This window comes from Gopherus evgoodei, chromosome 12, assembly GCF_007399415.2.
Source record: "Gopherus evgoodei ecotype Sinaloan lineage chromosome 12, rGopEvg1_v1.p, whole genome shotgun sequence".
Classification (NCBI taxonomy): domain Eukaryota; kingdom Metazoa; phylum Chordata; order Testudines; family Testudinidae; genus Gopherus; species Gopherus evgoodei.
In genome coordinates, this window is record NC_044333.1 from 35895742 (window position 1) to 35912444 (window position 16703).

Genomic DNA, 16703 nt, shown 5'->3' on the forward strand with positions numbered 1-16703 from the left:
CAGTGAGCACCACCCAGCACACTGGAAAGTTGGCATCTGTAGCTCCAGCCCCGGAGTCAACGCCAATGCAAGGAGCTGCATATTAACCTCTGAAGAACCACATGCAGCTCCAGATCCACAGGTTGGCCATCCCTGACGTAGGCCCTGTTCTCAATTTTCAGGGGGTTGACACTCCCCTTGACTTCATCTGGAGTCGTGGGAGCTCAGCACCTCTGAAAATTAGACCCTTTATGTTTTGCATTCTGAGCATCATCATCATCAAAATAATTGTGTGCTGTGTCTGTACCCCAGCCTAAAAAGATGATGTTCACACCTGGCTGTATTTCCATAGATTGGAAGCAAAATATTTCTAGATTTAAATATAGAGCATGCTTTGATTTATGTTTTTCCATCAAAAGCAGTTCTGCTACCCCCCTAGAGACATAACACTCAGCAAGAAAGAAAATGAATCGCCTATTCCAAACACGTTTAACAATATCAAGCTGTACACGCCCCTGCTTGAAAACACGCAGTGGGGGAAGGTGTAGTGGTCATTTGCAATGCTGTAAATCTAAACAAGTGAAAACTGCAGAACCATCACCTAAAGAAAATATTTGGGGGCCTATTCAGGAAAGGGCTCTAACAGCTGTCACACAAAAGGATGTTTAACATGACAGCATTAGGGTAGTTTTGACTAGGGAAAGGCTGCATCTCTTGGACTATTCCCTCTTTGTAGAGCTGCCCTGACATACAGTTGTTCCCGTTGGCATGGTGGTTCCCCTATTGCAAGCGTCATGCAACAACATTGGAAGGCCTTTATTCACCACTTTGGTTTTATGAAGAGGAGACTAGAGAGTTCTGCTGTCAGATGTACGGTGTGAATGTTTAAACCCTATTACATATTATTCTTATGATGGAAGCTATTACCGGCCCCACTTGAGATCACAGCCAACTGGACAAACCTCTAGTAAGAGACAGCTGAGGATCTATATAAGCCAAGACAAATGGCTCTCCGGTGAGGGAGTAAGCATAGACTATTAATGATGAGAATCAAGGTGGAGATTTTGCTGGAAAATTACAGGTGGGTCTGAAGGAGGAGGGAGACAGGGGGCCTTGCAATTGAGGACATGGATGATCAAGGCTGAAGATTTAAACAGTCATCAAGTCAGCACATTTACACTCAGGGCCAGCATTCATCTCCGGTTAACCCTTCCCGCTAAAGGCAGGCTGACTCATGGCAACTGAGCAGTGCAGAAGTGATTCCTATTCGAGAGGAGGCCGGGAAGTCTGCTCTGGCTTCTCTCCTGTAATAATTAATATATCTGGCTGCACGTCTGTCCTAGCTAAGTGCATTAACAACGTCAGCGAGAACCCCCCAGTGCGTCGCTTGCAGACGGAAATTTTGATTGCTCTGATATTACGATGACATTGTCACATAAACATACACAGATTCTGGGAGCTGGCAGCAGGCTCTGCCTGAGTCTATTGGCAGGCGAAGGCCTCTGAAATAGCTGTAGCTCATGTCTGACCTCTGTGACTTGGCTGCTGGGGAAGTCTGCTTTCCCTTTTGTTAGGATCTGTTCTCCTCCTTTAAGGACGACACTTGGAAGAAATAATGTGTCATTGCTCACCCTGCATATGTGAAAAGGCACAGCTTGGATAATGTGATAGTTTAAGGGCCTGGGCATTGATTCACCCTTATGGATACAAATTACATCTCAAAGGAGAATCTATATATACTCCAAAGGAAAATTCAGTTTTTCCCATCTGCCTTTATGGGCATTCCGTGGCTGTCTGGACAGTGCTCCACCCCCACGTAGTCCCACCCATTTTTGAAGCTGTATTGGGTCCCTCTAGATTCTGCATGTGGAATGGGCTGCAAAGAGGTTATGAGCACATAATATTGATGCAGCTCTCTTTTCCCTCCTTGGTGGGCATGCTGGAATTGGGTGCAGGCAAAAAAGTTGGCTTTGCAAAATTCATGTGCAACAGCATATCTAATTAGTCCATAATACCCCAATGATTGTATGTGGAAGTGGATAGATATGGAAACAGAGAGTATTCACTGTGAAATCTAGATAATACCTAATTTAAGAAGGAAATAGGACAGGACATCCCATCTGTGACATGGGAAACATTGAGGTTCACCACTGTTGTGTAGGAGAGAAAATAATTTGTTTAACTTTCAGCATCACTCCTTTATTGTGCAAAAATCTGATTCTAAGGTCTCTTGCCTTTTTGGAAATTCTATGGGATGTCAGTGTTCTTTAGTGGTAGATTAAGTGACTGTTTGTTTCCTACCTGAATTCCAGATCTGTACAGAGCAGTAGAGCTGCCTTTGAGAAAACCAGAGTGCTTCCATCTCCTTCATCTCGACTTCCATTGAGTAGAGAATGACCATGAGTCCTGCCCTGTCTCGGTTCTTCCCTCTTGGATGTTTACTGGTTTTGATGCATGAAGCGCAAGGCTTTTTCTTGCCCAATGGCACGCACTTCGAGAGCATTTTGAGCCGATATCACTCCAGAGCCAAGAGAGCCATTCCAAGGTCAGACAAGGAGGAGATTTTGATGCTTCATAACAAGCTGAGAGGTGAAGTCTATCCTTCAGCCTCCAATATGGAATATATGGTGAGTTCAACTATTGGTACTGAAATTTGTGTGACCACGTCAGTTTTTCTTCTGGCCAGAGAACAGTAACAAATGTTGCTAGTGGTTTCCTGGAGCTATCTTATCCCACTGAATTGTTTTTGTTGGAAGGGGCCATTAGTGGGTCAACTAGTCCATCCCACTGCATAGTTTCAGGACCGATTTCATTATTCATAAAACATCCCCAGTACTCTCTAGTCTAGACCTGAATGTCTCCATTGATGGCAATTCCACAACCTCCCTTGGCAGTTTATTCCATACCTAAATGTCATCCAAGTACCAAGTTTTCCCTAACATTTAACCTCCATTCTCCCTGTTTAAGCTTCAGCCGCTTAAGACTCTGGCATTGTGGAATGCCATTGTCTGCACAGAGAAGCCACACCTGGCATCTCTGAGAAGCATTTACTCACCTACAGTAATCACACCTTTGCTGGGATTCTTTAGCTTGCTGTAGTTATGGCCCAGTGCCTCTGGTGATATGCTAACACCACCAGTTCTCATTGACTTCAATGGGAGTTGAAGATGCCCAGCACCTTGGAGGATCAGGACTTCTCCATGTGCAATATAGGCCCAATCTGTTAAAATCTTTAGAAAGCTTCCCACTGAGGTCAGTGGTAGATGAACTGGTGGTATTTGGTGTTTTTTTTCCTGCTCCCTGAGCTCAAGGAACCAAAATACACTCAATGTGTATTCTCACTTCAGAGAGAGCCCTTGAAAAGTCAAAGTGTTAAGTGTGTCTTTACCAGCAGCAGCAATTAAGATGACTACATTTTCACCATAGTTTTTTCCATACAGCACCATGGGCCCTACCTTGAGCTATTTCTGGGGTGTCTTCAAAATATTGTGGAATCAGAGAATGACAGAGGGTAGTAATTTTTGTGCATTTATCTCTCCTGCAAATACTGTTACTGCAAAAATAGCACCAGTTTGACAGTCTGTCTCCTCTGGATTGATTCAGTGAGCTGGTAATGGAGACAGTATGTAAAAAGGATTCATGTCATATAAAAGGCATCTTTTATTAATAATACCTTTTTGCCATTTGACTGAATGCCATAAATGTAAAACTCTGCCTTAAGAGAACAGGGAGAAAGAATATTGCCTTTTCTCCCTTACTCTATCTGTCTTTACTTTTACATCAGCCCTTCAGAAAAGTCTTAAGAGTGCCAGATTCCTTGCTATTAATTGTTGCTGCTTTGTCAGTGAGAAAGAGTTACAGTCCTTCCTAAGAATTGCTTTATTGTATCCCTGTTGTTCAGTAGACTGCGATATTCTGCGGGCTGCCTGTAACATACTGCAAGGGAAGATGTGGCTTGACTGAGTCCAAGAAAGTAAACACAAAGCAATGCAAGAAAGTCAAATGCATTTTCATTGGCTTTGGGGATCTAAAAGTGCTTCAGTTGTGGAGTGTTCACTGGCTGACTTCTGTTTACTCGGCCAGGATGGTTACTGTTTTATGTTTGTCTTTGCTCAGTGTGCTTTTCTAGTGAGTTTATGGGTGACTTTGTACAAATGAAAGAGCCTTGTATTCTGTGAAGAAAGAAGTTGGGTATAAAATGGTGCTACTTGGAGAGACTATAATCAGCCTTTCATGTGTTCCTGTTTACCTAATATTCCTCGGAAATCTTTGCACGCATTCTGAATGCGAAGTTAACGTTAATCCTTTGTTTTAAACAGAACACGTCTCAGCCTTTGCTCATTTAAGATGATGGGCTGTTTTTAGTGCTGCACAGAAAGAGAGAGGCTAAAGGCTTAATTTTTTTTTAATTTGATACTGGTAGCAAACTCTTCATAGGAGAAGACTTGGCATTAATTTATGGAGAAGTGGGTTCTTGGCTAAGAGCATCCATGTGTTGGCTGTGAAACTCCATTGTCCCATGTCTGTATCTGATGCACTTAAATGACCTAAGTTGCACAGAGAGGAGATGTTTTCCAGGAAATGGAAATATTCATCTGCTGTGTCATTATCTCTTATTAGCCAACATATACCAAAATTAAATGATGTAGCCAGTTCAATAATATATACGTATTCTGAGCAACATATACTCTTTATTGTCCCAACTACCTATAACTGAAGCAAGAGAATGATTCAAGCAAAGGGAAGAAATGTCTGCGGGTGGGGTAACAGTAGAGTGGAGAGAAAATAGAAATTCAATAAAGCCGTAACCTAGTGCAGTGCAAGCTGTTTTGCTTGACTGTGTTAGGATAATGGAGTTCAAGGTTAACAGTGGTATTCAGTGTTAATGGAAAATGAGTTCCATGGCTCCCTTTTGGCAGGCTTTGTTCTAGGCCAGATGTGAACAGTGTATATTCTTCCAGATGAAGCTGGCCAGAAATAAGATTACCCTAACCACCTTGCAACTTTAGTACATACACTTTCACTGTATGTTTTTATTATAGAACAGTAGTAATGGTGATGGCTTACGGCCAAAACAAAACAAGCTCCATGTTGATAATAAACCTTGAAAAATAAGCAGCAGCTTCTAAGAGACCAGTGACCTTTAGGTTGGCTTAGTCAGCAGCAATGAACATCAAAACCCTTACCTTGCCCAGAAGGGCTGGATCGTCTGTCAGTTCTCAATGGATTTTTCCAACAAATGAACAGGCTACAAATGTTTGGGCTACGTGTATTCCTAGAAAGAAAGTATCTTGGTTCTCTTGCATGTGAAGCTAACCTGTCCTTCCTCTGTCAGTGGTCCCCAACGTGGTGCCTATGGGTGCCATGGCACCCACTGGGGCATTTATGTGCACCCGCCTAGTGCCCAGCAGAGCAGGGCAGAGAAACCGCAGCCCCATGCCTGATGGAAACAGAGGACTCCTGAGCTGCAGGCTGCGGGTGCCAGTGTTCTCGGTCCCTGGCAGGTGCAGGGCCATGGCTTAAGCCAGAGAAAAGCCGCAGCCCCATGGCTGCCGGGGACAAAGAACTCCAGGGCTGCAGGCGCCGGCATTCTCTGTCCTTGCGGCTTCTCTCTGGATTCATATATCATGTTATGTTAAATATGATGTTTTTCATATTATTTAATGTACAAATACAAAATAAGCCTTGAAAAATTGTTGGCGCCCTCCACACTCTTCTGAAAACATGAATGTGCTACTGGCCACAAAAAGGTTGGGGACCACTGCTCTGTGATTAAAAGTAGTGAAATTACTAATCATGAACGTGGAGGGGATCATATTACTAGGCAGGGCGGGCAAGCAAGCTGGTCCAAGGTTCTGCCAACGCACCTCAAACCACCTTGTAGAATATCTGCTATTCCAATTCCACACCAGTCCTGCCACAGCAGTGGAGTTGGTTGAGATTAGCCAGTTACTTGTGTGAGTTAAAATAGTATTCCAACCCGAATGTCACATTTACAAACAGGACAGGTGAGCAAATGCATGCCTAACTGTGCATGCTCTTATTGTGGCTATATGTGCAAATTGTGATAATGGTTTATGTAAACTGTGCATGTGTTTTGTGTACATAATTATGTCCTTAACTTCATTCAAAACTATCCCAAGTCTCCAGAAGTAAGAAGTGTTCAAAACTGTTTTGAACCATGTTGACCACTGGCACATTTTAAACAGTTCTTCTTCGAGTGATTGCTCATATCCATTCCAGTTAGGTGTACGCGCCGCGCGTGCACATTCGTCGGAAAACTTTTACCCTAGCAACTCAGTGGGCCGGCAGGTCGCCCCCTAGAGTGGCGCCACCATGGCGCTCCATATATACTCCTGCCGGCCCACCCGCTCCTCAGTTCCTTCTTACCGCCCGTGTCGGTCGTTGGAACAGTGGAGCGCGGCTTAGCTGACCTCCACTTCCCTAGCTACTCGTTTTTCTCGTATTTAATTACGCAGTTATAACACTTTTATTTATATATTTGTATGGTTATACGTGTTTTCTTTGCTAACATAGTTAGTTTAGTTAGCGGGGTTCAGGAAGTAGCCCCTTCCATGAGCCCAGTGCCGGAGCCATGCATGGCTCACCGGGTTAAAAGGGGCCCGGCCTGCCAGAAGCCGCGGCCGAAGAGAGATCTACATGACTCCTGTTTGAAGTGCCTCAGGGAATCACACTTGACAGATAAGTGCCCCATTTGCAAGGCTTTTAAGCCGAGAACAAAAAGGTGCGGGACTTTCACTTACCCCTCCACCTTGGGCGCCGAGCGATGTTCAAGCGGCGGGCAGAAGCGCCTCCTCGGCACCGGACCCCGCCGGTACTACCAAGGCCTTTCGGCACCGACCGTCGCCGGCACCGAGGTCGACTCGGCACCGCTCCCTTCTTCCGAGGTCGAGAGAGTCTACGATTCCTGCTGGTGCCTGGCGGCTCCCCGGCACGCGCCGTGGTTGAGCCCCCTGCTCCCGCTGCTTCCGTGCCACCTGCATCGCAGCCAGAGAGCTCGCATAAGTTGCGTTACCCGGCACCGACACCTGCAGAGGCACCGATGACTTCGGCTCCGTCGATTCCAGTCCCCCAGGACCATGGAATCCGGTGCCTGGCAGCTCCCCGGCTCGCGCCGTGGTAGAGCTTACTGCTCCTGCTGCTTCTGTGCCAACTGCACCACAGCTAGACAGCTCGTCTAAGATGGCTCGCCCGGCACCGACGACGTCGGCACCGTCGATCCCGGTCCCACGAGGGCCGTAGAATCCGGTGCCTGACGGCTCCCCGGCACGCGCCGTGGTTGAGCGTATTGCTCCTGCTGCTTCCGTGCCAGCGGCACCGCAGCCAGAGAGCTCGTCTAAGTCAGATCGCCCGGCGCCGACACCTGCTACGGCACCGATGACGTCGTCACCGTCGATCCCGGTCCCACAAGGGCCATAGAATCCGGTGCCTGACGGCTCCCCGGCACGTGCCGTGGTTGAGCGTATTGCTCCTGCTGCTTCCGTGCCAGCGGCACCGCAGCCAGAGGGCTCGTCTAAGTCGGATCGCCCGGCACCGGCACCTGCTGCGGCACCGATGACGTCGGCACCGTCGATCCCGGTCCCACAAGGGCCGTAGAATCCGGTGCCTGACGGCTCCCCGGCACGCGCCGTGGTTGAGCTACTGCTCCGGCTGCTTCCGTGCCAACGGCACCGCAGCCAGAGAGCTCGTCTACGTCGGATCGCCCGGCACCGACACCTGCTGCGGCACCGATGACGTCGGCACCGTCGATCCCCGGTCCCGCAAGGGCCGTAGAATCCGGTGCCTGACGGCTCCCCGGCACGCGCCGTGGTCGAGCTAAGGCCCCGGCTGCTTCCGTGCCAACGGCACCGCAGCCAGAGGGCTAGTCTAAGTCGGATCGCCCGGCACCGACACCTGCTGCGGCACCGATGACGTCGGCACCGTCGATCCCGGTCCCGCAAGGGCCGTAGAATCCGGTGCCTGACGGCTCCCCGGCACGCGCCGTGGTTGAGCTCCTGCTCCGGCTGCTTCCATGCCAACGGCACCGCAGCCAGAGGGCTAGTCTAAGTCGGATTGCCCGGCACCGAAGCCTCTGAGGCACCGACAACATCGGCACCGTCGATTCCAGTCCCACAAGGGCTATCGAATCCGGTGTCCGACGGCTCCCCGGCACGCGCCGTGGTTGAGCGTATTACTCCCGCTGCTTCAGTGCTGACGGCACCGCAGCTAGACAACTTATCTAACTAGGTTCGCCCGGCACCGGCACCTACCGAAGCTCTGATGACCTCGGTACCGTGGATCCCGGTCCCACGAGGGCCGTCGAATCCGGTGCCTGGTAGCTCCCCAGTACACACTGTGGTTGAGCCTGCTGTTCCCTTCACGCCGGAGATGTTACCAACGGCGAGGGCTCTCAGTGCCATGACAGAGTCAGTGCTGCCTGACCCGGGCACCGCCGGTACGGGTAATACAGTCTCTTCAGGGGACTGTCCCCTGTCAGTACAGCAGAGCGGCACCGTTCATGGTCACGGTCCCGCAGACACTCCAAGTCCTGTCGGCACGCCGGACACCACTGGCAGTCCCGGTGCTGGTTTCCTCGGTACTGGTCGCACTCGCTGCACCGGTCGGTATCCCGTTCGCCGACCCGCTATCGGCACCGTTCCGACATCTGGCACCGGGGCAGGTACCTTGACTCCTGTAGCCTTTCTCCGAGCCTCGAGATCTCGGTCGACCTCCCGACACCGTGCGGGTCTGGATCTCGTGCCAGGTACCGATACGCCTCCCGATGCCGGTCCCCGGTGCCGAGTTGGGCAAGGTCCGAGTGAGTCAGAGGCTCTGCCCGTGCCTTCTTTTAGTACCCCCATGGCAGTCCGGACGCGCATCCGTGTCATCCCATATGCGCAGATTTTATGCTCAGGACCACGATCCTGATATGATGGCCAGCGGGCGCCAGCCCCGAAGCAGAAAGAGGCTTGGCGAATGCAAGGTGTACTCTGCAGGGGCCCTGCAGCTCTGGGTAGCAAAGCAACAAGCCTTGCTTAGCTGCGATAATTATAACACCTGGGTGAAGGAGTTTCTCCCTCAAAACTCCCACCTGGAGTTCGCTGCCGTCTTGGAGGACGGGGGAAAGAAGGTTCCCAGAGCGTCCCTCCAGGCCTCGTTGGACGCAGCAGACTCTGCGGCCAGCACTCTGGCCTTGGGTGTCGCCATGAGGTGCATTTCATGGCTTCAGGTTTTAAACCTCCGGCCGGAGCTGCAGTATGCCATTCAGGATTTACCCTTTGTGGGTAAGGCATCTTCGCGGCAGAGACAGCCCCAGACTGCGAAGCCTGATGGACAATAGGGTCCTAATGCGTCTCAGCATGTATACGCCAGCGACCAAACGCAGGCCTTTATGGCCCCAGCCGCCATACTCTGTGCCTAGCCAGAGGCAGAACTCTGGAAAACGGCAAGGCCAAGGTGGTTGCAGACAAACGTCAGCCCCCTAAAAAGCCAAAGTCAAGGTCCCTCGCAATTACCACTGGGACCAAAGACGGACCTTCCAAGGTTCGCCGGAGGGCGGTGTACCAGTCGCAGGACGGGATCCCGATCCCGCTTTCTCCTGGCATGGCCCCAGTTACTTTCAGATCGCTGGGTCCTGCGCACGATGGAGCATAGGTACCACCTTTAATTTGCTCCAGCCCTGTCCCCCTTCAGCGGACGAAAGGGGCAAGGGGTTTTACTCCCGTTATGCCCTAGTCCCCCACTCGAACACAGGTCTCAGACCTCCCTGGTCCTGCATGGACTCAACCGGTTTAGGATAAGGTTGAAGTTCTACATGGTATCCCTGGGGACCATTATTCCATCCTTGCCTCCTGGGGGCTACTATGCCGCCCTGGATATGAAGGACGCGTACTTTCGCAGTGCCATCTTCCCTCCACACGGGAGATGCCTCCGCTTTATAGCCAGCGGTGAATACTCCCGGTTTACGGCCATAGTCGCCGCCTTCCGTCGCTGATGTCGGATATGCGTTTTTCCGTATCTGGACGATTCGCTTATCCGAGGAGACTCTGAGACACAAACCGCTCAGCCGTGGGCATCGTCACGGTCTTATTCACAGATCAAGGCCTGATGATTACTATAGAGCGATCCACTCTGGTTCCCACGCAGAGGTTGGGCTTCCTAGGGGCTATCCTGGTCTCCTACCTAGCCGGAGCCTGCTTTTCACAACTGCGGTTTTAGGCGAGGGCAACAATCATCTGAGGTCTGAAGGCTTCCCAACGACCTCAGCTCGCTCTTGTCTCAGTCTCCTGGGTCCATGGTTGCCCGCAAGTTTCTAACCAAACACGCCAAGCTCCGCCTCCGTCCTCTCCAAGTCCAGCCCACCTCGGCGTACCGCTTGGACAGGGAGCCAATGGTCATGGTAGTCACCGTTCCCTCGAACGTCTTAGGCTCCCTAGAGTGGTGGCTAACTCCCTCCTTGGTGTGGACAGGGATGCGGTTTCATCCGCCCCAGCCCTCACTGCCCCTGACGGCGGACGTATCATCTCTCTGCTCGAGTGCTCATGGTCGCCTCCGAGCTTAAGGCCTTTGGTCTTCTAAGAAGCTGGCATTCCTCGTTAATGCCCCAAAAATGAGAGTAGTCCGCCTGGCATGCCAGGGGTTCCAGCGGCAGCTGCGAGGCCGTTGTATCTCGGTGTTTACAGCCAACACAAGGGCCAGGTGCTTCATAAGTATTCAGGGGGGACATAGTCCTCCCCCCTTTTTTGTCAGGAGGCCATCCATTTCCGGGTCTTTTGCATGGCCCACTCGATGGAGCTGGCGACGTCTTTTCTCCCAGGCGTTCGGAACGTCTTAACTCTTTGACTCAGCAGGTTTTTCCTGTCTTACGAGTGATCACTCTGCCCCATGTGAGGCGTCCCGCTTTCCGGAAGTGGAGATGTTTCCTCACACAGACCTGTTCGCTCACCGCGAGAGCAGGAAATGCCAGGTGTTCTGCTCCTTCCAAGGTCTCTCCTCGGAATCGATCTTGGACGCATTCCTGATGCCGTGGAGAGGCCAACTGCATTATGCCTTCCCACTGTTCCCACTGGTTCATTAGGTCCTGCTCAAACTCCGCAGGGGCAGAGCGCGCATCATCATGATCACTCCAGAGTGGTCCAGGCAGCACTGGCATACCACGTTGCTCGGCCTGTCAGCCCAGACCTCATCACTCAGGGCAACGACAGACTTCGTCGCTCGGACCTGCAGCCTCTTCGCCTCACGGTGGCTCCTGCGTACCTGAGTCGGGGTGACAGGCAGCCTTCCACCTGGTCAACGTACCGGGCCAGGTGGAAGCGTTTCCTTTACAGCTGCAATACGCTCGATCTTGCTCCTGCTGAGGTCTCGATCCCCTCTATTTGGCCTGCCTCTGGCCTTCAGCGGCAGGACCTGGCGGTATCATCGCTGAGGATACTCTCGGCAGCCATCTCTACCTTCCAGCAGGCTAAGATGGACGTTCAGTGTCCCACGCTCTATGGGTTCGAGGTCCCTCAAGGGCTTGGAGCGCTTGCACCCTCGGGTGCGCCGCCCAGCCCCGCCCTGGGACCTCAACCTAGTCTTGGCCAGACAGGTCTCTGAGAGCAGAGCCCTTACGGGGGTTCCGCCGTACACTAGGTTCCACAAAGACAAGGTGCAGTTATGACCGCACCCGGCTTTCCTCCCTAAGGTGTTTTGGCCTTTCATGTTACCCACAGCTTAACGCAATGGGCATAACCGTTGCACTCCTTGGGCATCTGTGGAGTGCTCGCATTATATTGACAGAATCATTTCCTAAGGTGCCCCAGCTCTGCCCCGGTAGCGGGCCAAAGGGAGGGCTTACTTGTTTTCCTCTCAGAGGATCTCATCTTGGGTGATGGCGGACATCCCCACTTGTTATGATTTGGCTCATATTTCCCTAAGCCACATCACTGTGCATTCTACCAGGGCTCAGGCTTCATCTGCCGCCTTGCTGGCTCGTGTTTCTACCCACGAGATCTGTCGCGAAGCTCCATTGGTCCTCGGTCCATACCTTGCTTCGCAGTATGCCCTGGTTCAGCAGTCAAGAGAGGCTGTAGCCTCTGGCTCAGCAGTTTTATTCTGCCACATTTCACTCCGACCCCACCGCCTTTGTAAGGCTTGGGATTCACCTAACTGGAATGGATATGAGCAATCACTCGAAGAAGAAAAGACGGTTACTCACCTTTGTAACTGTTGTTCTTCGAGATGTGTTGCTCATATCCATTCCGCACCCGCCCTCCTTCCCCACTGTCGGAGTGGCCGGCAAGAAGGAACTGAGGAGCGGGTGGGCCGGCAGGAGTATATATGGAGCGCCATGGTGGCGCCACTCTAGGGGGCGACCTGCCGGCCCACTGAGTTGCTAGGGTAAAAGTTTTCCGACGAATGTGCACGCGCGGCGCGTACACCTAACTGGAATGGATATGAGCAACACATCTCGAAGAACAACAGTTACAAAGGTGAGTAACCGTCTTTTTCCTGGAGAGTATCCTCCACAGTGAAGACTTGTGCAGTCACATTCACCAATATACGATATGTATTTACTTTCTCTGGGTTACAGCTGCCTGTTGCTATGGCAGTTAGTCTGAACACAAGAAAAAAGGAAAAAAAAAAACCACCTTAAGCTGACACTTAAAACTAATTAATGCAGTGGTTCTCAAACTTTTGTACTGGTGACTCCTTTCACATAGCTAGCCTCTGAGTGTGACCCCACTTATACATTAAAACCACTTTTTAATATATTTAACACCATTATAAATGCTGGATGCAAAGCGGGCTTTGGTGTGGAGGCTGACAGCTCGCTATCCCCTATGTAATAACCACATAACCCCCGAGGGGTCCCGACTCCGAGTTTGAGAACCCCTGAATTAATGTGTCTTGCATCTTGCCCTGCAGATTGCTAGACTTAGGCTCTTTCAGTTTGCCAAAGAGTAAATTTAAATAAGTCACAGTAAGTGTAGGTGGTTAGTGCAGTTCTGGCTTTAATGTTGATGTTAGATTATTGATTTGAGTATTTGGCATTAAGGGGTCTTCAGAGAACAGTCTGAAGTCTATTTTGTTGATATATTTATTACATTTGGAATCATTCCAGTCTCCTGAAGCCATTCATATGTTGAAAGAGAAGCAAAGGGCAGCTCTAATTTAAATAGCATGGTTTTGTAATGTGATGCCGGCAGAACCAAGCATCTCTGAATCAAGCATGAATCCACTCAAAAACCCCAAGCTCGTTCCCAGTCTTTCGTTAAGTGTCTCTTGCCTGTATTGGTTTGTTTTATCCATAGACACAAGAGGAAGATGTAGCACATATGTTCATGTCAATTTCCATTTAGTGGTCTATTGCTCATGTCCTGTGGTCTCTGCATTAAATTAGGAAAGCAACTGCCTCCTGGAAAGCAACTGCCTTTGAGGCTGTACTCTGGAAGGCTCTGGTGGAAAGCTCTGAAATACTAGGAACATTAGGATCTTGTGAGAGTTTCGGTGGCTTTAGATTGGATTTGAAGAGTGTCAGATAATGGCTGGTGTTTATATGGTGCACAAAGAGGCAGACCACGAGGAGTCTTGTGTCCATGTACAAGGGCCAACCGCAGTTGTTGTTTCTGTTCTGAATCAACAAGTCACCCAAAAAGGGGCAGGGATGACCAGGGCCATGGCCCTCTACTTACTCACTTATTGGCCAGTGGAGCTGGATGGCTGGAATGGAGAGTGCATAGTGGTCATACTCCCTCTGTATGTGAGGTAAGCTCCAGGAGACATTGTGTTTCTCTCAGGCCAGTGTGGTGTGACCCTGCATTGCCCCAATGTAACTGCCAGACTCTGTCCCTAAATGTTAGGGTGACTAGATGTCCTGATTTTATAGGGACAGTCCTGATTTTTGAGTCTTTTTCTTATATAGGGTCCTATTTACCCCCCTCCCCATCCTGATTTTTCACATTTGCTGTCTGGTCACCCTACTAAATGTTTAGTTGCTCAGATGCCACCATAGTTGCTTATCTGCTGGATCTTAAGTGCCCTCAGCTTCCATAGACCTTTGCAAGAGTTGTGAGAGCAAAGCACCTCAAGGTTTGGGCCCAGTGGGTAGGAAGAAGATGGAAGGATCTGCTGGTACATTAAGAAAAAAGTAATGTTTTCTTTCATAGCCTATGCAATCCAAAACACTGGTAAATGTTCAATAGGGAACAATCTTGTGTTGGCCTGGGTGGGCTAGGTATGAACTAATAAGTCTTTTCTGCCTCTGGATCCTATGATTTTATTTTATTTATGGACACGTGCAGCAACATTTTAATCCCAATACAATTTCCCAGCAGTACTTTTGTGGTCAGTAGGACTGTCAGTAATTAAACACTGCAAGTGCATTGCAATTCATCATCACAGCACTATCTACTATGTCCAAAAATCCACTTTTAAGCAAATTTGTTCATGATAAACTGCAATCAGCTCAGAGAACAGCACACTCCACACTGAAGTTGTGCACAAAAGGGTAGTTGAGAGGAATACGCTGATGTTAAGTTTGGATCCTCACCCCACATTCGCGCCATTGCACCGAAGAATCGGCAGCTCCAAACTAGAGTTGATCATATGTGGTACCTCCCAAGAAGCGCGATGCCAGACGTTGAAAAGTGGGACTGTTTTGTGATGGATCCATGCATTTCCCATTTTATTAAATAGGGAAGTCACTCCCAGGTCAGGGCCCTGCATTGCATTGCATAATACTAGGTCTGAGAGGCTGGGCTGGGGACTATGTGTAAGTCTTAACCTTCATAGGTTCTGCTTGTCCCGTCTCTTGGTTCTTGAGGTATGTCTATACTGCATGCTTCTTTCAGCAGCATGTAGAATACAGACACGGATAGCCCCTCTAACATAAGTATAAATAGTAGTGCAGACCATGAGGCATAGCTGGGGCAGGTAAAGACACACCTGAAGGGGTGGGTAATGTACCTGAGTACATATCTACATAGCTCTCTACTCACCTGAGCCACGCGTCCCCGTCTACACTGCTATTTTTAGCAATGTAGCGTCCTGCTGCTGGAGTCTTTCATTGATATGGGTAGCTACACATCATAGTGTGGAAGCAGCTTGCTTTTCACTGTGCACGTAGCTACACGCAGGGCCGGCGCTTCCATTTAGGCGGGCTAGGCAATCGCCTAGGGCGCCAGGATTATTGGTGGGCGGCGTTTTGCCGGAGGGGGCGGCAGGCGGCTCCGGTGGAGCTGCCGCAGTCGAGGCTGCGGATGGTCAGCTGATCGTGTGGTTCCAGTGGACCGTCCGTAGCCACGACTGCGGCAGCTCTACCGGAGCCGCGGGACCAGCGCGCGGGGCTGCGAAATTGACGTGTGTCTAGGGCGCTAAAACCCCTAGCACCGGTCCTGGCTACACGTAGCCTGCATGCCGCCAGCGCTGTGTAGCGTAGGCATAACCTAAGTCTAATGTAAGAGGTTTTCAGACTGAGAGTATTTGTCAATGGATCTGTTCTTTGATTCTCACGCAGACCTGGGATGATGAGCTGGAAAGATCTGCAGAGGCTTGGGCCCAGGAGTGCATCTGGGATCATGGACCTACCAGTCTCATTATGTCCATTGGTCAGAATTTGGCTGTTCATTGGGGCAGGTAAGAGATGGAACGCTGAGTGTCTAATGTGCCATATCTGTTCATAGTGGCATTCTGGCTCTCCCCCTGTTTGACAGTTTGGGAGGTTTGTCCTGTCAATATTTGGTAAAAAGAACTTGACTAGCTGGAAAAAAGGAGCTGGGGACGGGGACGTGATTAGTGTTTTCGTTTTGCTTCTGTGAAACCGATACAGTAATGACATCGATTGGGCCTTTCAGCCAGCAGTTCCCAACATGCTTAGGAAACGTTAACTAAACCTCACTGTTTGCTGGGTTTACCTGTGAGGCACAGAGAGGTGAAGGGACTTGCCCAACGTCATACAGAGACTCAGTGGCAGAGTTGGCATCAGAATCTAGGACCCTGACTCCCAAGTCCCCTGTTTCACGCAGCTTTGCTCTCTCCATTAACCAGCAAAGAAGTTTCTCAGGAACCATTTTTGGCCCTTCCCACTAGGTCTGAACACTGTTATAAATCCTCTAAGTGCATCGCACCACATTTCCCTTTTCACTTCCCAATTTATCTTTACTGCAACCACTTTGTATTTGCTTGTGGATGGCCATGTAATTCTAGGTGAGCAAATAGTTTGTTTTATACTCCCAGGAAAAAAACTTGGGACTTTGGAAATTATTGTGTTTCTGCATCCACATGGATTGCTGTGCCAGCTCCTGGTGCTTTCCACTGCAGAGACTCATCAAATGGCAATCTGTTTCTTTGTTGTCGTTCTCCTGAGCATTGTTGGCCTAATGAACCACATTGGAGTCTGTCCAGATAAGCTGTTGTGAGCTCAACCAACCGCTAAATTGGAACTCATCTGGTGCAGATGTTAAGGGTGAATTTAATGTTTCTTTTAAAGCCTTAATTGTTTTTACAAAGGAGCTAGCGGAATCAGAACATAATTTGTTTCATTAGGCAAATCTTTTCCTTTCATCATTAACTTAATCAGCTTGGTTGCGATTATGCCCATTGTAAAACTCAGTTGAAGTCAATGGGGTTTCTTTATAGTAAGACTGATGTGACATCAGAATTGAGCCCTTTTTTTTTTTGGACAAACTGAAGTAACAAGGGAGGAGGCTGTCTGGTGGTTAACGTACAGGACTGGGAGTCAGGAG

The 16703-nt window shown here is 49.7% G+C and overlaps 1 protein-coding gene across 6 annotated transcripts in view; it reads left to right on the top strand.

Moving 5' to 3' along the window:
• Positions 1 to 16703, top strand: part of CRISPLD2 (cysteine rich secretory protein LCCL domain containing 2) — a 53229-nt gene that overhangs the window by 7512 nt on the left and 29014 nt on the right. For 5 of the 6 annotated variants that reach the window (XM_030581764.1, XM_030581762.1, XM_030581763.1 and 2 more), the window contains 2 exons: positions 2292 to 2606; positions 15476 to 15594. In XM_030581764.1, coding sequence (XP_030437624.1) covers positions 2373 to 2606; positions 15476 to 15594 — 353 coding nt within the window. In that variant the 5' untranslated portion in view covers positions 2292 to 2372. Of the gene's footprint in view, positions 1 to 711; positions 1061 to 2291; positions 2607 to 15475; positions 15595 to 16703 lie in introns of those variants that run through there. The other variant, XM_030581766.1, reaches the window with a different exon arrangement.